Source organism: Pseudogymnoascus verrucosus, assembly GCF_001662655.1.
Source record: "Pseudogymnoascus verrucosus strain UAMH 10579 unplaced genomic scaffold scaffold_1, whole genome shotgun sequence".
NCBI classification, from domain to species: domain Eukaryota; kingdom Fungi; phylum Ascomycota; class Leotiomycetes; order Thelebolales; family Thelebolaceae; genus Pseudogymnoascus; species Pseudogymnoascus verrucosus.
In genome coordinates this window covers 1,376,567-1,397,369 of record NW_017263652.1, presented here as the reverse complement: position 1 = coordinate 1,397,369, position 20,803 = coordinate 1,376,567, and the positions used below count along the sequence as shown (strand labels likewise).

Below are 20,803 nucleotides of genomic sequence, written 5' to 3'. Positions count from 1 at the left end.
CATCAACAATCCCAACACCAACCATCAAAGAATGCAGAACGGCGCATCCAGCCCTTGTAAACAACACCCCCTCCCCCTCCCCATCCCTTCTGCACTCCCTCCCCAAAACGGGAATTGCGGGGTTAGCTCTTCGCGGCACGTGCCTCCTACGTATAGTGGTGTGGCTTACGCCCTAGCGCCGCTTCCATCCCTCCCCCTGTTATGATTTTCGCTGAATGTGTGTGTGCTGTGGCTGTGCAGCGTCTGTGTGGCTTTGTGGGGTAGGAGCGAGCTAGAGGGTAGGGGCGCTTAGTGGCTTTCTTCTCTTTTTTGGTCGCTGGGTGTGGTAAGTTGGGGGCCGGGGTGGCCGCGATGTCAGGTACGGGCGATGGGCACTCCGTGGTCGGCGGGTTTTGGAGAGCGTGGGATGGGTTGGGGATGGGATGCTGGAGGTAGGTGTTGGCGGTTGTTTGCCGTTGGGGATGGGCGGGATGGGGGATGGTTTGTGGGGTGGCGTGGGAGAAGGGGCGAGACTGCAGGGGTGGTGATGGACCCCCACACTATTATTAAATATTGGGACGCGGGACTGGGGCGAGAGGAGGGGTGGTAGTGAAGGGTAGTGAGGAGTACTATGCTGTACTGTTGTAGACTGTTTTAAGAGCGCATTTGTTACTGTAGGCGGCCGAGTCCGGTGGTGCTCTATGGTGCTCTAGACAGGAAGACGAGGCTGTGTAAGGAGATGTGCGGTGCAGTGTCAGCGTCCAGAATGTGGAGTTGGGCCTTGGAGAAGGGGGTACACGACAGTGCAGCGAGTGTTGGAGCGAATCACTATTTTGCCGTGAATGCTTAAGTGGGCGGTCGTGGGAGAGCACGAGGGCAGTTTGCGCAAGCGCGTGATGCAGATGAGACAAAAAGGAAACGCAGATGGAGATGATATATGGAGAGTTCAACGGCGGGGAGAGGATGTTTCGTGGCTGTTGGGTTCACGAGTGCAGCAACGGTGCAGGAACTGCGCGGCAGTAACAGCACAGCAGCAGAAACAACAGGAGTAGAGTATCACCGGTCAAAGAATCAGTGGATGCCTCGCGCAGTTTGGGCAGTCGCAACCCCCCCGACTGATTGATCGTCTCGCCAAAGGTCGATCTGCAGCTGAAATGCAGCTGAGCGTCAAGATGCTCTAGCTCGACGTGCGGGGGATGCAGCGCCAACCAAATGCGTCCCATTTGACTCCCATCACATGAGACGATCGGGTAGGAACTCTCGCGAGGTTGGGGTTGCCTTTTGGCGCCTCCGTAACGCTGCTTACCACCCACGCTTCGCCAATTATATGGCGATTCCAGCTGTGTGGATTGCTGGCGTGGCGCTGGAGCTCTCCCCTCTAGATGATGTCCCAGCCTTTGTTTTCCAGCACGGGACCGGCTGCAGCTGGTGTATGCCTGTCTCTCCCTGTCGATTTGGCGCTGTTTGTTCTCTTGGGGAGAGGAGAGGTTGCATCTGGATTGGGCAGATGTACAACACGGAGTACTGTCACCCAGGACGATTATGCGGGGAGCCGAGACGGCAGACGGAAGTAGACACGGAGAGAAAGACCGATGATGATAACGGAAGTGAGTGCAGTAGGTCGGTTTTGGAGCAGCAGACCAGTGAGACTAGTATGGGGTTCAGCTACAACGGCCGTCAGTTGGGGGGAAGTTGGAAAGTTGGAAGTGCGGAAAGAGCAGAGCAGCATACCAAGAATGGAAGGTTACTTACGATAGTAGTGTAGTCGTAGTTACTGTACTATAGTTCAAAATGTGGATGTTGGGAAATTCGTCAAGGGGAAGAGGAGAGAAGCGCCTGGGGGCCTCGTTCTCGCCCTGTCGTTCAAGGGTCGATCGTTGTTGACCCCCACGGAAGCACGAGCCTTTGTGGATCCTGTGCACCTCGAGTACGCGGCCAGTGTGCATCTGGTACTTAGAGGTACTGGGATTGGGTACTATGCATGCTACTGCATTAGAAGTATCTTCGTTGTCATTGCAGCAAGGGTCATTGGTACTGGACGTGGAGGTGGATGGAATGGGGGGGGGGCGACGAGGGGGAGGCGACGACGACGGCGTAGACGAGGGCATCACCCCCTTCACCCCCCCCCATCACAAGACGCTTCACACGCGGTCATCGGAGCATGGACACGAGCCTTGCCATACCTGTCAACGGTAAGTATAGTACCTACCTTACATGGTACTCTATTTTCAATCCAGCCACTTTACAGCGCATGCTGTTCTCGCAAGTTTGACAGGATTTACAGTAGTTCCTGTGGGAAGCTGACTGTATTGTAAGAACAAGGCTGGGGCAAAACCTGAAAACATGCCTACGAGCCAAGACGACAAGCCGGCAAGCTCTGGCTGGGCTCTGGCATCTAGGGCATCTGGGCTCTCGTGCGGTTTATGTGTCTGGCCCGTAAAAGGACGTTCACGAGATGGTCTCGTGAGGGGTCTTCCAAGATCGCCGGTTCTCCAGCATTGCATTTCATGCATCATATATCGTATACACGGCTTCTAATAGTCGAATACTCTGTCTTGGAGGTCTCATGCCTCGAAATTGACCACTTGGGTAACCCTGAGGCCTTGTTATGATACCTGAGCCGTGTGCGAGTCGTGTGTTTTTGGGCGACGTCGTCGGTTTTGCATTGGCTTGCACTGAGGATGATTATTTGCCCGCCACCCGGTGTCTCCGATGTCTGTGACTGCCCAAGACGAAATCATGTCAATAGCATCACTAAAATATATATTCTACGAATCCAATGCCAACGCCGATAATAATGGTGGCCAGAAAACTGTCAAACAATTGAACATATGAGCGAATTCTTGATACCCTTGCAACATATTGTACTATACTGTACTGTACGGTATAGTTCCGTGTTACTCTAGTATGTATGTACAGTACTGAGGAGTATAATGGGCTATATGGGCTATATGGGCTATATGGGCCTTCATGGGCCCGTTGTTCTGGTCTTTCGTGGTCTTTCCTATGCCCTTTGTGTCTGCCGCCGCCCCTCACCCGCCCCTCACACCCATCTCCATCTCCGCTATTGACGACCCCGTCCACACCTGACAAGGCTAACCCCCACAGCCCCTTCCCCCCCATCCTTCCCCCCTCACGCCCCCCAGCCCATTTTCTTGGATCTCGACCCATCATCGTGCCTTCCGATCGCCAAGCCACTTTTCCAACTGAATCCGAAAAATTCACATATAAGTCGCAGAGACTTCCCCCTTCTTTTCCTCCTTTTCTTTGACTATCGTTCCGTCTTCCTTCATTCCTTCCTGCATTCATCTTCCCGTTCTCACTTCAGTATCAAAGCACGCAACTATCTAGTTCTTGCCATTTGATTTCACATTCCACCGCATTTGAAGACCCATTGTCCCATTTGCACATCGTCACTGCCACCTGAATCATTATTTAAGGGTGCCTGCCATTAAACTTAAATCATGTCTCCTCACAGCGACGCCCCATCACCTTCTGGGAGCTACACACAATCTCATGGTATGCCAATTAGGATCACTGCCTCACAATCTCAAATTCCAAGGAACGTTTACTCAGACTCCGAAGTACACTACAGTAGCTCATTTGAAAGCACCTCTACCACCGCATCATCCTTAGAAATGGCCGAGCACGTCTCACGGCCTCTTGTTCCAGGAGTTTATGTCCCCACCGTCTGCTTCTTCCACGAGGGCTCTGAGGATCTCGACCACGAGACCATCGCCACCCATGCTGTCCGCTTGGCACGAGCAGGCGTTGCCGGCATTGCAACCCAAGGCTCCAACGGAGAGGCTGTGCATCTATCACACACCGAGCGCCAACAAGTGACATCCACGACCAGGAAGGCCCTCGCCGATGCCGGCTACAGTGACCTGCCAATCATTGTTGGTTGTGGCGCACAGTCTACTCGTGAGGCTATCCAATTATGCAGAGAGGCACACCGCTCAGGAGGAGACTACGCCCTGGTTCTACCACCATCCTACTACGCACCTCTGTTTGCACCAAGCTCCAAGTCAGTTCTGAAGTTCTTCAACGATGTCGCAGACTCTTCGCCAATCCCACTCATCATCTACAACTACCCTGGCGCTGTTTCGGGTCTCGACTTGAGCTCGGATATCATCATTGAGCTCTCCAAGCATTCAAACATCGTCGGCGTTAAACTTACCTGCGGCAACACTGGAAAGTTGAACCGCATCGTTGCAGCAACCAAGTCGGCCAAACCTTCCTCGAACGTTCCATCATTCCTTGTCCTCGGAGGCTCAGCGGACTTCACCCTTCAGACTATGATTGGCGGTGGACACGGTATCCTTGCTGGGCTCGCAAACATCTCTCCCAAGGCTTGCATTAAGACCATCGATCTTTACAAATCAGGTAACATTACTGAGGCTCAGGCCATGCAAGAGGTCGTAGCCAAGGGCGACTGGGCCGCCATTCAAGGGGGAATTGTTGGCACCAAGGCTGGCATGCAGGGCTGCTTCGGCTATGGAGGATATGCGAGAAGCCCTCTGCCTCAGCCAACCAAGGAGGAGGGCCAAAGGTGGACAAACATGTTCAAGGAGCTGGTGTCTCTGGAGAGGAGCCTTTAGTTTGTCCGACGGATGGCATTCACAAGACGATGCCTCGATCGATTCACTGCTCAGCCTCTCCGCTTGATTTCGCCCAGGCAGCATTTCAAAACGCGTCAAGGAAAAGCATGACTTTCACATCATCGGAATTCGCAAAAGCAGACTTTACTGGAGAATGTTTGGCAGGTTAATAATGGTCCAACACGACTCTGGCAGGGCCGGGGACAACTTAATTGAGAGGTTGGACGAGGGAGGAGGGTACGAAGAGAATACGGAGATTGACTTATATGGCGTTGCATTTAGAGGCCTCTCTGGCTAGAGAGGGCTATTCACGCGTTGCACTTTTACTTGTTATCGTAGATTGGTTTTGGGATTGGGAGGCAACTCTGGGGCTCGGTTTGGAGCGCCTCAAAAACCACCGTTATAGCAAAAAATTATCAAACAATAGATAATAAGATTAAACCAAATTTTTGAGTCTCGTTCATCCTATGAATCCCGAATAAGGAAAGAATGAAGTGGATGCTGATGGCGTGTCGTGACTTTACAGCTCAACAACTGAGAAGTTGTCGGTGGGTCTGTATCCAACGTTGACGTGGGGGTGGCGGGGAAGCGTGGGGGTTGGGGTCTCCAGGGGCGGGTCCACCAATTCCAGCTTAGTCAGCAGCCGGGTAAAGTTCACTGCCGCCTTCCGTTTCCTGTGCCTTTCCGCCCAGGATTATCCCACCAATCAGAAGTTTTGCCCGCTGTTTCCGCGCTGTTGCAGCTGTCGAGACACTCACCGCCCGGCAGTAAGAGCGGGGAAGTATTTGAGAATGGAGACAGAGGGACCGAGAACGGTGGATGTTTTCCACATATGACCGACCCATTAAACCGATTTCTCCGTTATAAGTCTCTCCTTTGGCCTCCATCTTGAGCAGAAAATAATTTTCTCCATTGTGTTTTCTACATAGCCTTTTGCCTCTTCTCCCTCCAATTCGCTTCTCATTCCCCTCTTAAAGCGACGCGTTAACTCACAATGGCGGAAATTACCATCACCGACTGGACGACCCGCGATGTTAGGTTTCCAACTTCCCTTGACAAGACTGGCTCGGATGCCATGAACGCTGCTGGTGATTATTCGGCTGCATACTGCATTCTCCAGACCGATTCTGAGTACTCTGGTCATGGAATGGTGCGTTGTTTTCCCTCCAATCCCCCACCCGCCATTATTACCCCGCAGCAGGTTCCCTAACACTCAATAGACTTTCACTATTGGTCGCGGAAATGACACAGTCTGCCACGCCATTGCACATGTTGCTGAGCGCCTAAAGGGCAGGACGCTGTCCTCCCTGGTCGCCAACATGGGTGAGACCTGGCGCTACCTGGTGTCGGATTCGCAGCTGAGATGGATCGGTCCCGAGAAGGGAGTTATTCACCTTGCTCTCGGTTCCGTCGTCAATGCGCTGTGGGATCTCTGGGCTAAGACGCTGGGCAAGCCAGTGTGGCAGGTTGTGGCGGAGATGACGCCTGAGGAGTTCACTCGCTGCATCGATTTCCGATACCTTACTGATGCCATTACGCCCGAGGAGTCGATAGCAATGCTCAAGGAGATGGAGGCAGGAAAGGCGGAGAGACTACAAGAGGCACTTAAGAACACCGCTGTCCCAGCGTATACTACTAGTGCGGGATGGTTGGGATACGGAGAGGAGAAGATGAAGGGGCTGCTCCAGGAGACCCTGGCCCAGGGCTACAAGCATTTCAAGCTCAAGGTCGGAACGAGTGTGGAGCAGGACAGGAAGAGACTTTCGATCGCCCGTGAGGTGATTGGATACGATAAGGGCAACATTCTGATGATCGATGCGAACCAGGTCTGGTCCGTGCCGGAGGCCATCGAGTACATGGAGCACCTGAAGGAGTTCAAGCCGTGGTTTATTGAGGAGCCCACCTCGCCTGATGACATTCTCGGACATGCCGCTATCCGCAACGCGCTGAAGAAATACAACATTGGCGTTGCTACTGGTGAGATGTGCCAAAACAGAGTCATCTTCAAGCAGATGCTGCAATATGGTGCCATTGATATCTGCCAGATCGATGCATGCCGTCTGGGTGGCGTGAACGAGGTGCTCTGCGTGCTCCTCATGGCGAAGAAGTTTGGCGTCCCGATTGTGCCCCACTCGGGCGGTGTGGGACTCCCAGAGTACACCCAGCATCTCAGCACCATCGACTACGTCGTTGTCAGTGGAAAGAAGAGCGTCCTGGAGTACGTTGACCACTTGCACGATCACTTCGAGCACCCCAGCAAGGTGGAGAATGGTCACTACGTCACGCCCACCGAGCCGGGATACTCGGTGCAGATGAAGGAGGCGAGCATGGTGGAGTTTGGCTTCCCAGGAGTGGAGGGAAGCTGGTGGAAGAGCGAGGCCGCGAAGCCGATATTGAATGGCGATAAGTTCTAGATCTAGGTGGTGTGAGGTTGGCCCTCCCGCTTCAATAATGGCAGGGCAGGGCAGGGATACCGTGATCCCGGGATCCTGAAATAGAAGTATGTCTGGGCACTGTACTGTACATACCTAGCGAATACTATGACATTGTATTACCACAGAGATTTCTGGGCATGATGATTGATGATACAGTTGGCGCCGAGATCACGGGAAGAGAGCGAGCCGTCACTGCGGGTTTCTCGTCACATTTGATCGCCGGGTCACATCACAGTGTCACTTCAGCTTATTACCTCCGTGACGATCAATATCATACTCCAGTGACTATACCGAACCTTGGTCTGACAGGAGAAAGTGATGCTACCCTGACTGTGGAGAGGTGATAGAACTGTCGGTACACCAGTCACCGACACATGCATTGAATATCGAGTGCAGAAATACATCCCTACCGTCACATTACTTCCCCCCCAATTCGCGGTCAGGCCCGCGGTCAGGCCCCACCAATCACCACCACCCATTTTAGCCCAGGCACACACAGATTCACATCAGCGCTTAACAGCTCAGAACTACTGGACACCAGCCATCCAAACATGACAGGGTCCTCCCCCAGTACGCATATCAACTGCGGGACGTCAACTTCTCCTCCACTAAACTTCTCCATATCGTCGTCGCTCACATCTCCCGGCGCTACCAAACTGATATTGACTGCACTATCACAAAAGGTACCTTAATGCGTCTGCTTACAGTACTTTGGTAGGCTCTTCAATTCGACACCTGCCGTCCCTCTCTACCCAATGGCTGCCTCTCCCTCAATTCCGAGGTGCACAGCTTCCTGTCACCTTGCGTCCGCCTTGCATCCCGTCCAGCCTACCATGTCGCTGAAGGCTATGTATATATCTCGAGTGCAACACCTACCGCCCTCTTTCTCCCCCTTGCGCCCACATCTGATCCGTTGCACTTCATCACATTCGCAACCCCATGAATAGCTTCTCACCTTGAGACGTTTCGCCCTTCAGGTGCCGATGATCTCTCCCCACTCGACTATCGCTTCATAGGAGTGAGAATAGCCATGCGGGAAGCTTTCACTGGTCTCCCAGCTCTTGTTACACGAATCGCCCGCAAGGCTCCACAAGTCGTCGAGAACGTTATAAATGCTCGTAGCAACCCCCTAAATCTCGACTGGGACCCAGCGCCATCTCCAGAAGACGGCCCTCCCTTATCAGCTGGAGCTCTTCGCGACAAGTCTTACCTTCCTGCGGAAATCGGTGGAATCGTCGGCGCATACGTATTCGTGGTGATCACCATCCTCCTCGCCCTATTCTTCGTTGGACGTCGACTTCGCAAAGCAAGAGAACTCGCAGCACAGAATGATGTTGAGATGCTAGTTGGACACGTTATAAACCCCGCTGCATATTATCCATCTCCAATCTCGCCCACCTCGGCCGCCACAGCTTTCCGCACCGCTGCGTGGCCAACTGCCGAGAAGACCCAGAACCCCTACGTCTTTCCCTCTCAAAACTGCTCTCCCGTCTCGCCCGGGACCAACCCAGGAGTCGATTCGCGAATTATACAAGCAGATCGTGAGATTTTGAACCGCGGACTCGAGGACCTATACGCGCATGTTATGGAACAGGAGGAAGCCAAAGCCGCCGGACTCAACATAGCAGATATGCCTGCCCCAACCCCTCTTCCATCTGCCTCACCTCAGAGGCAGAGCACCGCCTCCAGCAAGCGCCTGGAGAAAATCAAGCCAGCCAACCTGGGCAGCACCGAGAAAACACACTCGCGCACATCGTCCTTGATCTCGTCCCTCAAGTCGCCAAAACGAAAGGGCATCCGTGGCTTGAAGATCAGCTCTCCAATGGCCACGCCTCTCTCTACAACCTTCCCCGCAACATATGCGTCGGATGAAGAGCCACTTAGCCCTCGCCACTACCAGCCTCCACCTCCACCTCCGGTTCCTGAAGGTCAAATGCCATATCAGTACCATTCCCGCAACAACTCCAGCGTGCAAACTGCAGATCCGTCACCCATCTCGCCGACAAGATCAATTGCAGAAAACCTCGCTTCAGTTTCGATGGGGCCACCACCTAACAACAGATCGGTTGCTACAAACCGTCCTTTGAACTTAACTATCCCCGGTCCCGTTTCCGTGAACCCCTCATCGGCAACCTCATCCACACGACAGCTTCCCTTCAGAGCATTTGATCCACCCCCAGGACTCTCTTCGCCGTCATTCTCACATTCTACCAAGACAACGGTCCTGGAACGGACCACGCCGCTGTCGCCAGGGTTAAAAACCCCGTGGTCTGCTGGAGCAACACCATATAGCCCCTACCAGCCGTTCACTCCTTTGGTGCCAATCACACCGCGGCTGATCACGCGGGAAGATCGCAAGGCGATGAGGAGGATGGAGCCTAAATCTCCTGTTATGGAGATGGTGAAGGACACAGACGATCTCTGGGATAGTGGATATTAGGTGGGCTGGACTTGCGGGGCAAGAATACTAGCTGTTGTAATCATGAGCCATTAGAAGCGATGTATGGCGTTCATGTAAATAGAATTTCCCTTTACTCAAGTAACGGCAAGCGGGTTAGCAATTTCACACATGTTCAAAATATAACATCACACTGTTCAATCGTAAAGTTGTGGTGATTCGTCGACTCTTCTCCGTAGCTGGTTGGACCCCAAAGCGCCCTGTTCAGCCACCGATCATGCACGACCCTGGGAGAGCTGTACTTAATATAAGCAAATCGTGATATGTAGCCAATCATAAAAAAAAATGTGTAGTATATTAATAACGTTGACTTTTCCTTGCCTTTAAAATCTGTCTTGGTCGCTACGGGAAGCGGCCAGGCGCATCAGACGATAACAAGTACTTTTTATCAATTATCATTATCGGGCTCGGCACACCATACCAGATCAAACCCGACCCCAGTTTAAATCCATGGGGAACTCGAACCGCAGAGTTTGATTTTATAACGACCCCTCGCATCTCAACATCCCACGACTAGCCCGGAGCACTGGAACACCCCGCCGACACGCACAGCGCAGTCCCCGACTGCCAATTACCGGCCATGTCTCGGAGCATTGCCCAGACCCCGTACGAGGAGCGGCAATCGACTCACCCCTTGAGCGCGTACCTGTACCGTCTCATGGTCGTCAAGGAGAGCAACCTCTGTCTCTCCGCCGATGTCTCGAGCGCGCGCACCCTGCTGCGCCTAGCGAACTCGATCGGCCCATCGATCGTGGTCCTCAAGACGCACTACGACATTGTCAGCGACTGGGACTCGGACGTCGAGACCGGCACCGGCGCACAACTGGCGGCGCTGGCCGCTAAGCACGGCTTCCTCATCTTCGAGGACAGGAAGTTCAGCGACATCGGATCGACGGTGCAGAAGCAGTATACCGACGGACCGGGGAAGGCGGTCGAGTGGGCGCACATCACGAATGCGCATATCCTGCCCGGCGCAGCGATTGTGTCTGCGCTGGCCGATGCCGCGAGCGCGTGGCGCGAGAAGAAGAAGTACGAGGTCAAGACGGATATTACGGTCGGAACACCAAGGCCAGAGAGTCTGTCCGAGGACGATGAGGGCAAGGATGACGAGGACATCAAGAATTTGAAGGCGCTTCAGGCACGTCGCAAGGCGAGCATTGTCTCGATCACTACCGTTTCGCAGTCTTACGAACCCGCGAACTCACCACGCGCGCCTATCCCAGAGTGCGAGGAGGACGTCATCTTCTCCAAGATTGAGGAGGCGCCGCTCGATCGCGGTCTGCTTCTCCTGGCCCAGATGTCCAGCGCTGGGAACCTGCTCGACGAGGCATATGCGAAGGCTTGTGTAGAGATCGCGAGGAATAACAAGGACTTTGTGATGGGCTTCATTGCGCAGGAAACGCAAAACACGGCCGCTGACGACCAGTTCATCACGATGACTCCTGGCTGCCAATTGCCCTCGGGCGAGGAGCAGCGTGCCAACAGTGACGGTCTTGGGCAGCAGTATAACACCCCGAAAAAACTGATTGGAGAGAAGAGCGTGGATATCATTATTGTCGGTAGGGGCATTATTGGGGCGGCGGATCCGGTTACGGAGGCGGAGCGATACAGGAGGAAGGGGTGGGAGGCTTATACGGCTAGGATTAGTGCCTGAAATCTCTCTGATACGATTTTATTTGAAGATTTGCTATGGATGCATATTGGTCTTTGGAATTATGGCGTAGATTGCGTTAAAAAGTGCCTCCTCGCGGCTCTCCGCCATGGCTAAGGGCGTTTGGGACTGTGATGAGTTGGGCACAGTGTTTTAAACGGGATGATAGAAATTGGTTGGATACTTGCATGAGCTGCAACGGTAAATGAATAATTTACAAAATCAAATTATTAATCAGTCCCAAGAGGATCCATCTGTGTACTGGACATGCAACGCTTCCCAACTCCAGCCTAAACCACACAAAAATCTTTGCTACAAAAATGAATGAGGGACATTTCGTCCAATTATGCGTGTCGCTGAAACGCCACACCCGATTTCCCCCTTCCCACCGTCGCGAATACAGCGCCGTCCCTAATAACATCGAATCTGCTCATACCCATGGAGTCCGTATCGGCCATACTGGAGAACCAGAAGCCGACAATGACAACAAAGTAGCTGAGGATTAGAATCGACCCCTTGAAGTAATTGCTTTTGCCTTCTCCGTACATGTAACTCAACAGAAAGACGCACAAGATGACTGTAACCATATCCCACTGAGGGAATATGAGGTTAAAGGTCTTCTCAACAGCATCACCTCCTTCCACATATGCAGCGGTAACCGCACTGAATAGAACGAGTGCGGGGATCTGTAAAAGGCACACTTGAAGCGCATATGCAGAACCAATCTCCATGGAAAGTGCAATATTTCCATTCATGGCGAAGGATATTGCGTTCTACAAGTACGTTAGTTGTGTGGATGGACAGGGTAGTGGTAGACTTACAAGGAACTCGGTAGTGTTGGGAACAAGTGCGAAGAGCGTTATGCCAAGGAATTTCTCGTCAACAGCGAATCCTTGCAATACAACATCGACAGTATCGACAAGTATTTCAGCAATAAGGGCGTATAAGATCGTAGCGCTCATTAATATGACGGAACTCTTCGTTCTACTCCAGTTGGGCGCATCGTGGGCACCAGTCACAGCCACGTCAACGGCGGCCACCTCTACATCCATAGCTGGGAGAGGTGATGCCTTGTGAGACGCGACCTTCTTGCCACCGTCCGTATGTTGGGCAGTATCCACGGTTGGATCTGTTGCGCCCTCCGTAAGTGGGCTGGAGGCATTGTCGAGACTGGCTCTAGGTGGTACCATGTGAGGTGTGGTGACAGGGCCGTTGTGACTTGTCCCTGGTGAATCAGCTGGCGTTGCCCCTTGTTTTAATGGCTGGCCAACGAATTTCTTGTACATTGGAGAATCACGGATCTCAGCAGTGCGGGCAGTATCCGGGCTAATGTTCAGCTGGTGGCTACGTAGAGCCCTGTCGGCGGCCTGCTGTGTAGCTAAAAGGTGGCTTGCGTCTTGGGCGTGGATTTTCTTCTCGTCGACCTCAATGTTCCAGATGACTGCAGCATGTGTCCGGAGAGTAAACCATAGCCCGATGATATATGATAGAAATAAAAGTGTGGCGGCAAACCAACAGTAAGGCCGCACCGCCTCAATGTAGAACCTGTCGTCGAAGGATGGGGTTTGAGAGAAGTAGCAGCGGCGACAGTCGCGGCTTGGACCCTCACTCTCGGTGTCGATGCATGACAGACAAGAGAGTTCATGCTGGATGCCTTGTTAGCTGACTTTCAGTTTCGGATTTGGATTAGACTTACAGTGCCGTATATCTGGTAGAACAGGGTGGGACCGAAAGCAGCAATGACTGCAAACAGTAGCATTGTAGACGTAACACCAGCGGACTTAGCATTGAACCTCTGTGTCTTCCGCTTTATGGCCCCAAAGCACATCGATAGCCCGGGAAGGAACAGAATTCCAGCAAATATACTGCCGATAATGCTTCCCTCGACAAGTTGCCCCTTGCCTTGGTTTAAAGCAACGCAGTACAAGTAAACCTCGACCAGCGTAGAGAAGAAGGCATTGATTGCCGCTCCCAGTCCCATGGAGGATTGCGCGGAAATGGACGCGACGGCTTGTCCAATGAAGTATGCAAGTGGGATGATAGACAGAAGTGCACCCACAAAAAGGAAGGCTGGCTGGGTGATTGCCAAGTCAAGCTCCATCATTTCGCGCAACACCCAGTAGTCGAGTATGACGAACATGACGACTGCCATGAGGTTGATGAAGAATATGTTGGTACCGTCAACAGTATACTTCCAATACTTGAGGCCCACAGCACGGTACGTGCACAGGAGTATGGATGAGTTGGGTCCACCTCGTGAGTATGAAGTGTCTGATTGAAACGAGAGTGCCAATGGATGGCGGCGAAGGTGATAGATCAGAAGTAGAGTTACTTTGCCCATCGGAATCGAAAAGACCATGATCCAGCAGATTCCAGAGACAATAAAGAGCAGCGGCGTAATCAATCCGTAAAAGAAGATGAAAAAGATTACGCGTCCAAGATTCCACTGGCCTCGACCAAACAGTCTCCTCTTCATTCGAGGGACGGAAGAGTCTCTATCACCTCCACGTCTCGTTCTGCCAAGGAGACTATCCGTCTCGGTAGCCACAGAGTCCAAACTTCCTCGCCTGCGTCCGACTATTGACCTATTCCCGCCATCAGGCCCAAAGAATAGTCTCCCATCCTCAAGGTCGCCGGATTGCCATCGTTCGTATTCCGTGACACTTCTGCCTTCTCCCTCATCCTCGTTTGCGTATGCTTCGTCTTGCTCCAGTCGTACGAACTTGCCAAATGGGTAGAATATGTAGCCCGATAGCCCCCAAAGGACTCTTCCATACTCAAGTGCACCCGGCGCGGCGCCAAATACAAAACACACAAGTGCACCAGCTAGTGCAGCAAGCGCTAGCCACCATCCAAACAATATAGTCCAGGCGATGTTAAAAAGTAGAAGCCACCTACTTACCAGCCCCCCAGGAGCAGAATGTATGTCTCCCTCTGCTATTTTTTGAACCGATCTATCCTTTTTGTAGAGCGCAGGCTTCCATATACGAATACCAAAGGGATGAGTCTCGTTGATGGCTTCCTGTCTGTCCTTCAAAGTAAAGCTCTCGGTGTCGCTAATGTCACCATCCTCGTCATCATCATTGTCGTCGTCGCCGTCGAGGTTGGTCGTATCCGGATCCATATTGTCGTTTTTGCGTATCGTCTCTTGGCTCTCGTCAGAGGCAGAACCCTCCTCCGCAATTCCATCGCTACGGCCAGTAAAACCTGATCCTGTTGCGCGTAGATCCTCCTCGCGGTTCGAGTCTTCTCGAGGAACAGCCCCTGTAGCAGTGGGACGCCTTCTGAGCGATGATTTGGTTGTCCCAAACCCAGATACGGACCCTCCTATACCCCCATGTCGAAGTGCTTTGTCCCCTTCGATCTCATTTGCATCATCGTCGACCGAAAATTCCTGGCCGCGATGCGGGCCTTGTGGAGTGGATGAGACTCGACGTGTCATTGCGGGTTTCTGGCCTCGTTGATATCTTCCACGTTCTGGGCCTAGGACTGGAGACTGTGCAGATTGTATAGAGCGCGCCGAGTCAATCTTTCGCGGGGTTGGTCGTTCAGATCCTTGCGAGGGATTAGGGTTCGAGGGTCCCGATATGGATCCTAATAGTCTTGGGTCAGCCTGCCGCCTTTCTTGCACTTGTTTCCGAACTGTGGCAAAGCTGGGGACTTCATGAGGATAATATAACATACCATATCCGCTGGTGCCGGCTTCGGGTCTGCGGCGTACTGTATCAGTAGACTTGACGCTTGAGCTAAGCAAATCTTCGGATTCCTTTGTGATCGACTGGGACCGATGCAGAGGATGCCCAGCCTCTGTGCCGGTAAGGGTGCTGGAGCCAACTGGTGTCTGTGAAGGACCTGACTCTTGTTCTTGAGCTTGAGAGGCTCCTTCAGAGGCTTTCGCCTTCCCGGTGCTGGAGTCCTTGGAAGACATAACGAAGACCTTTAGGATCTAGGTCCTTCGATATATAGCTATGGCCTCGACTGTCGACAGTAAATAGCGACTGAAAATTCAGTTGCGAGATTATGAAACCAACGAAAAGGAGGTTTATAAAGGATATGGCTTGTGGATCATTGTCGAAATTGCTAACTACAGCCTCGGCCGCTCCAGTTCCTGAAGCAGAGCAAGGTGTGGATATACAAGCAAATAGAGCAATGATAAATGCACCAAAGATGCGTTTGTTACAGTGCAGGTCTGTACGCTGTATGCGTGTCGATAAACCTGTTGTTGTATAACGAAGGAAGCAATGAAGATTAGAGATGGATGCTGTTTACCTTGAAATGACGAAGAGTGCTTTAGCTTGGTACAAGCTGCCAGGGTTAATAGATAAGTACTCCATACGCCAAACAGAACTATACACTACCGAGTGTTGTCCTTACATATATGTCTTTTTGAAATCGGAGACAGTTAACACTTACAGAACATTCTGTCCCAGGTTCTGTGATACTTCATAGTTAGATTTCATGCGCGTAGGAGAACTGTAGCTATTGGTTTCTCCTACTGGGGTTCAGAGTGTACATACAAAATGTATGGTATGTAAGTATAAACGCGAGCCAAGCACGTGGTCCGTGCCCAAGGCCCCAAGGCTTCACGTACTTCTTGAAGCTTACCTCGCCTTCTTACCTTATCAAACATCGAACCCCAACGTTGTCAACACAACAACCCGTCGCACCATCATCGCCACCAGTACTCTCTGTCGACTGGCATAACATCGCACTTCCTACACCCATATATTCGTCGCCAAGTCATTCAAGATGGCGCTCGACAGCTTCTTTCACAACAAGATCGAGAGCATGAAGCTCGAGATCATCCAGGGCCAGGCGGTCCTCCGGAGACTTGAAGCGCAACGAAACGATTACAATTCAAGAGGTATTTGGTCTCTGCAGCAGGTTTGAAGGGTATATACTAACCGCCCACAGTTCGTCTGCTGAGAGAAGAGTTGGGGCTGCTGCAACAGCCTGGTTCATATGTTGGAGAAGTCGTGAAGGTGATGGGCACCAAGAAGGTCTTAGTGAAGGTTCATCCAGAAGGGAAATACGGTTCGTCGCCCTTGTGAAGTGAATACCACATAGGCAAAAGACTAACTCGACTTCAGTTGTGGACATCTCCGATAACGTCGACATTGCCAAGCTTACCGTTGGGAAGCGCGTCACCCTCCTCTCCGACTCATACAAACTGGAGAAGATGCTTCCGTCATCCGTCGACCCTCTTGTGTCGCTGATGATGGTTGAGAAGGTGCCCGACAGCACATACGATATGATTGGAGGGCTGGACCAACAGATTAAGGAGATTAAGGAAGTTATCGAACTAGGCCTCAAGCATCCGGAACTGTTTGAATCGTTGGGGATAGCACAGCCAAAGGGTGTGCTGCTCTACGGCCCTCCCGGAACGGGGAAGACTCTGCTCGCGAGAGCTGTTGCTCACCACACAGACTGCAAGTTCATCAGGGTGTCCGGATCCGAGTTGGTCCAGAAATACATCGGAGAGGGTTCGCGGATGGTCCGTGAGCTTTTCGTCATGGCGCGTGAGCATGCTCCGTCTATCATCTTCATGGACGAAATCGATTCCATTGGATCCTCCCGTGTCGAGGGCTCGTCTGGCGGTGATTCGGAAGTACAGCGCACGATGTTGGAGCTTCTCAACCAACTTGATGGTTTCGAGCCGACAAAGAATATTAAGGTCATTATGGCGACAAATAGGCTCGATATCTTGGATCCTGCATTATTACGACCAGGACGTATCGATAGGAAGATTGAGTTCCCCCCGCCAACCGTTGAGGCCAGAGCAGATATTCTCCGCATCCACAGCCGCAAGATGAACCTGACAAGAGGCATCAACCTGACCAAGATCGCCGAGAAGATGAACGGATGCTCAGGAGCCGAGCTCAAGGGTGTATGCACGGAGGCTGGTATGTTCGCATTACGAGAGAGGCGAGTGCACGTCACACAAGAGGACTTTGACCTCGCCACAGCGAAGGTCTTGAACAAGCACGATGATAAGGAGGTTAGTTTGGGCAAGTTATGGAAGTGAGCGAGGGAGGTTGGCGCAATTTTGCTACGGATAGGAACAATGAGGATGCGCTTGTGTACAATACAATAGAACCCGAAATAATATCACCACCATCACTGATGGTGATTGGAGACAATTGAATTTTTAGACAAATGTATCTCTATTCCAATTTGCCTATGCTTTCCAGTCTAAATCATTCCCCCGCCTGCTACCCATGCAAATCAATCGCCCAACACATTAAGTTCATTAGCAATGCCTGACGCCATCGCGATGCCAAACCAGTGACAAGGATATCCAAAGTGATACCACTTGTCCAAAACACGCCTCCTATGAATCAAACCAAAGAAGTATGCATATTCACAAATCATCTATGTCGTAGTGCCTCCAACCGTCCCGCACATGCAAAATTAACCCCGTCTGTCATCCGATGCCAATGATTCGCTCCCGCTTCGTTCCCTCTTCGGTGGTGCCTGATATTGCTGGACAATCCACTCCAGGACAGTCTCGTAGCAAAGGACATACTGCCTTAAACTTTGGACCATGCTGATTCGCTGTTTTCGGAGGTCGGCTACAGTGCGCTCTATAAGATCTATCTTTGGGTTGAAGAGCCAGTCGCTCTCCATATCCTTGGATGCGTGTTTTGTTGTTAAATAGTCTGTTTCTTCCGCTGCCGAGATATCCATCGGCGTGACGCCACTGAGAGTCTCTTTTCGTTGGCGTTTGAGTATGTCGATGACCGAGTCCACGGTGCAGAATGTCCCAGTCCGACCACATCCTGCGCTGCAGTGAACTAGGATCGGTGGCAAAGACTGGTCTGGATCTGGTTCCTCCGAGTTTATTTGCTTAGCGACGGCTGGTGGTAACGCCGCATGTTGGAGTGAGTTGGAAAGCTCGATTATTCCCAGAAGCTGGCTGGGCCGGGCTGTGGTCCCGAAATCCGGCCAAGAACTATACTGTACCTGCATTATCTGCCTGGCGGGCACGTGGGGTTGTGTCGAGCAGGACAGCGTAATGGTTCGAACCACAACATCTGGATTGTCACCAGGGCTGGCCTCTGGGATTGTTGATTCCATCACAGTGTTCGCACGGCGCCTCCCAAAGGACTCTTTCCGTATGGAGCGGACATGCTTAATGGGTTCTAGAGGGGCCTTCTTTTCCGTGGATGAGGTTATTTTGAATCTGCCATATTCTTGAGCAGACCAGTACGGATGGCACTTGACTTGCCCGCCCTCAGATTCTGCTGTCAGCATGACAATAACTCGTACATCATGATCCCAGATAACGCTCCAGAAATCCTATCAAAAATCAGTATACGCGTTAACAATTATGAGAGGCGAACGCACCTCAAAGGTAGCAGGTAGAGGGCCCTGGGACGCAATATATCGCTTATTGCTCCACAAAGGCTTGATATGAGTCGCATTTACATAATCACAGACGCCTTCAGCTCTCCCTTGTAGTCTGACTCGGGAATGCTCGAAAGGCCAAATGTTGTTGTATCGGTTTTTCCCCCCTTTTTCAAATCCGGCGATTTGAACGTCATTGTCAGATCTGGCTGTGGGCGTTCCATAAGAAACTCGAGACGACAAGGCGTTTTGCATTCTGGACTGCTCGATTTGTTCTATATGTAAGAACTTATCAGAAACTGTCTTGCCGTGGTCTTCCTTGGCAGTGGCGCTCCGAAGCCACGACGGGAGGAAGTCATCCGCCAATTGATCTACATCGTCCGGACGCCTGACATCGATTTGACCCACGCCACCAACGAGGTCCATGTTCTGTCGAATATTGCTGAAAAAGGGGTTCGCGACACTTTTTGTCTTTGGCATTTCGCAGCCGCCAGCGACATCAGCAGCGTTGGGAAATAGGGAGCCCAATGAAAGATTCTTGGAGTTTTGTGTATCGTTCGTTGGCTTCTGGTCAATGGCATCGCTCTGGATTGCAGAAAATGCCTTATATCCACCCTTTAGTATATATGCCCTCCCATTCCAACCTTCATTTGTGAACTTCTTGATGGTGTTCAGAGGTGCAACTGCGTCTTTCTTCTCTGAAGAGTGGGAATCGTAAACGATAATATACCTGCATTCGCCCCACCTTGAGAACTGAGTCTTCTCCTCCGGAACCTTGAATGTATCGGTGAGCTTCGCCAAATTGAACGACGGTCTCTTCAATAATGTTGTAGGAATGCACAGATTGAGGGCGTTGCGAATCCTTGATTGGGAATACTGCGGGGCAACTCGAAGGTCTAAAAGTAAGTAATCCGAAGAACTCTGGGTTTTCAAAAAATCCCTTAGGTCTGAAGCAGAAATAAACGCAGGGCCATCTTGTAACACTGGTGGTAGCGTCTCTGCCCGGGGGATATCATTTTGTTGGCTTGTATGTGGTGTGGACGGGCTAGGCCTATCACCAGGCAGAGACAACCGTGGGTGCCTATCACCTAATTGAGAGAGCATATGTTCTCGAACCGGTGCCAGCGGTTGAGATAACTCTGCAGTCATAGGCGACTCCTGCATTGGGAGGCCAAAAACTGGCGATGATTCAGTCGGGAAGGTGTTGGAGTGACGCGCCGGCGACAACCACGCATCACTGCTGATGGTGACTGCGCTGTTCGTCCTTTTCGCCTCGGTGTTCCTATCATGGCCAGCTACACTCTTATATCCATGGGCCTGGGCTGGGAGGACAGGTGCTGAGGCAAAATGGGATAAATTGCCATGGCCCAAGCTGAACGACTGGTTGGCTTCGCTCTGTTTCCGGAAAGCGTCAAAATCTGCACTGTTTTCTATCGGAATATTCCTGGGCGTTTGCTCGATATAAGATTGTACCAAAGAAGCAGTCGGGCTGCGATTATCTTTGGAGCCACTGCCGGACTCTCTTGCATTGTTGCCAGAATCAACGACAAGCCCAAAATAATTGGGGCTTGACGGCCGCGCCTGTTCTCTGCCCCCTGGCGTGCGTATCGGAGAGAAAGATGCAGGTATTGTAGGTGGTGCAGCTGATGATGGTGCTCTAATAGCCTGGATCAACGGACTGCCTCCGGCTGACGATGGGGTCTTCGGTCTATGAGAATGGGACCGAGTCGACCGCAGGGGCGGTCTTGCCGCCGCCTTCATGGTTTGCGTGTTATTGCCGAAGTTCGAATATTCGATGGTCTCGATAGATTTGCGAGCGAGGAAGGATCGGGCTTTCAGGAGCGTGTTGCATTAGGATTCGGCGCTGACCGCAGGCCCCCTCGCATTTCTTGCCGCCGTTGCGATCGGTGCCGTAGATGTCCCCCGGTGAAGGCAAGTAGGGGTCCTAAATACGTTGCGATGAGTTGATGAAATAAGAGAGCGATGGGGGTTGTGCGTCAGGGGGATTAAAGGCCTAGAATGGCGATTTGTAATGGGATAAATGGGAGGGAGGCAATAATATACTTGTAAAACTTGATGGAGTGAAGAGCGCGATGGAGTGTGAGTTGTGGACATGCAGGTGGAGGTAGTGCGGCTGCACTAGTGTGGTCTGCCAGGTACCCCATCAGTACCATGACCACATAAAACTGGGTGGGAAAGGGTGCAAAAGGGTGCAAATCTACATCATAAGGACTAGGAAGTCCAATAGTGGGCTAGGCACAAGATAACGCTGGACAACGGCTGGCTGGACCGTGCTCGATGACTTCATTACCGGGCCATCGTTTTGTTGGCG

The 20,803-nt window shown here is 51.9% G+C and overlaps 8 protein-coding genes across 8 annotated transcripts; 6 read left to right on the top strand and 2 right to left on the bottom strand.

Moving 5' to 3' along the window:
* The first annotated feature begins 600 nt into the window (after positions 1 to 600).
* On the top strand, positions 601 to 1,820 carry VE01_10729 (uncharacterized protein). The gene has a single exon (XM_059464181.1). The coding sequence runs from the start codon at positions 1,217 to 1,219 to the stop codon at positions 1,742 to 1,744; it is 528 nt and encodes a 175-aa protein (XP_059320164.1). The 5' UTR covers positions 601 to 1,216; the 3' UTR covers positions 1,745 to 1,820.
* Positions 1,821 to 3,124: 1,304 nt separating this feature from the next.
* VE01_00491 (uncharacterized protein) lies at positions 3,125 to 5,022 on the top strand. The gene is made up of 2 exons (XM_018270022.2): positions 3,125 to 3,498; positions 3,565 to 5,022. The coding sequence occupies exons 1-2, from the start codon at positions 3,444 to 3,446 to the stop codon at positions 4,578 to 4,580; spliced, it is 1,071 nt and encodes a 356-aa protein (XP_018135352.2). The 5' UTR covers positions 3,125 to 3,443; the 3' UTR covers positions 4,581 to 5,022.
* A 258-nt stretch (positions 5,023 to 5,280) lies between these two features.
* On the top strand, positions 5,281 to 7,197 carry LGD1 (L-galactonate dehydratase). The gene is made up of 2 exons (XM_018270021.2): positions 5,281 to 5,730; positions 5,801 to 7,197. Exons 1-2 carry the CDS (start codon positions 5,575 to 5,577, stop codon positions 6,992 to 6,994), a joined length of 1,350 nt encoding a protein of 449 aa, XP_018135351.1. The 5' UTR covers positions 5,281 to 5,574; the 3' UTR covers positions 6,995 to 7,197.
* A 390-nt stretch (positions 7,198 to 7,587) lies between these two features.
* On the top strand, positions 7,588 to 9,590 carry VE01_00489 (uncharacterized protein). Its single transcript, XM_018270020.2, has one exon. The coding sequence runs from the start codon at positions 8,046 to 8,048 to the stop codon at positions 9,453 to 9,455; it is 1,410 nt and encodes a 469-aa protein (XP_018135069.1). The 5' UTR covers positions 7,588 to 8,045; the 3' UTR covers positions 9,456 to 9,590.
* A 213-nt stretch (positions 9,591 to 9,803) lies between these two features.
* URA3 (orotidine 5'-phosphate decarboxylase) lies at positions 9,804 to 11,362 on the top strand. The gene has a single exon (XM_018270019.2). It carries the CDS (start codon positions 10,054 to 10,056, stop codon positions 11,125 to 11,127), a length of 1,074 nt encoding a protein of 357 aa, XP_018135070.1. The 5' UTR covers positions 9,804 to 10,053; the 3' UTR covers positions 11,128 to 11,362.
* On the bottom strand, positions 11,282 to 15,361 carry VE01_00487 (uncharacterized protein). Its single transcript, XM_018270018.2, has 4 exons — positions 14,809 to 15,361; positions 12,821 to 14,718; positions 11,946 to 12,770; positions 11,282 to 11,897 (listed from the first exon to the last, which is right to left on the bottom strand). Exons 1-4 carry the CDS (start codon positions 15,050 to 15,052, stop codon positions 11,469 to 11,471), a joined length of 3,396 nt encoding a protein of 1,131 aa, XP_018135077.1. The 5' UTR covers positions 15,053 to 15,361; the 3' UTR covers positions 11,282 to 11,468.
* A 398-nt stretch (positions 15,362 to 15,759) lies between these two features.
* Positions 15,760 to 17,283, top strand: RPT6 (protease regulatory subunit 8 (SUG1 protein) (CIM3 protein) (TAT-binding protein TBY1)). The gene is made up of 3 exons (XM_018270017.2): positions 15,760 to 15,988; positions 16,039 to 16,158; positions 16,215 to 17,283. Exons 1-3 carry the CDS (start codon positions 15,874 to 15,876, stop codon positions 17,147 to 17,149), a joined length of 1,170 nt encoding a protein of 389 aa, XP_018135078.1. The 5' UTR covers positions 15,760 to 15,873; the 3' UTR covers positions 17,150 to 17,283.
* On the bottom strand, positions 17,222 to 20,652 carry VE01_00485 (uncharacterized protein). The gene is made up of 2 exons (XM_018270016.2): positions 18,472 to 20,652; positions 17,222 to 18,423 (listed from the first exon to the last, which is right to left on the bottom strand). The coding sequence occupies exons 1-2, from the start codon at positions 20,230 to 20,232 to the stop codon at positions 17,536 to 17,538; spliced, it is 2,649 nt and encodes an 882-aa protein (XP_018135075.1). The 5' UTR covers positions 20,233 to 20,652; the 3' UTR covers positions 17,222 to 17,535.
* Positions 20,653 to 20,803: the final 151 nt, after the last annotated feature.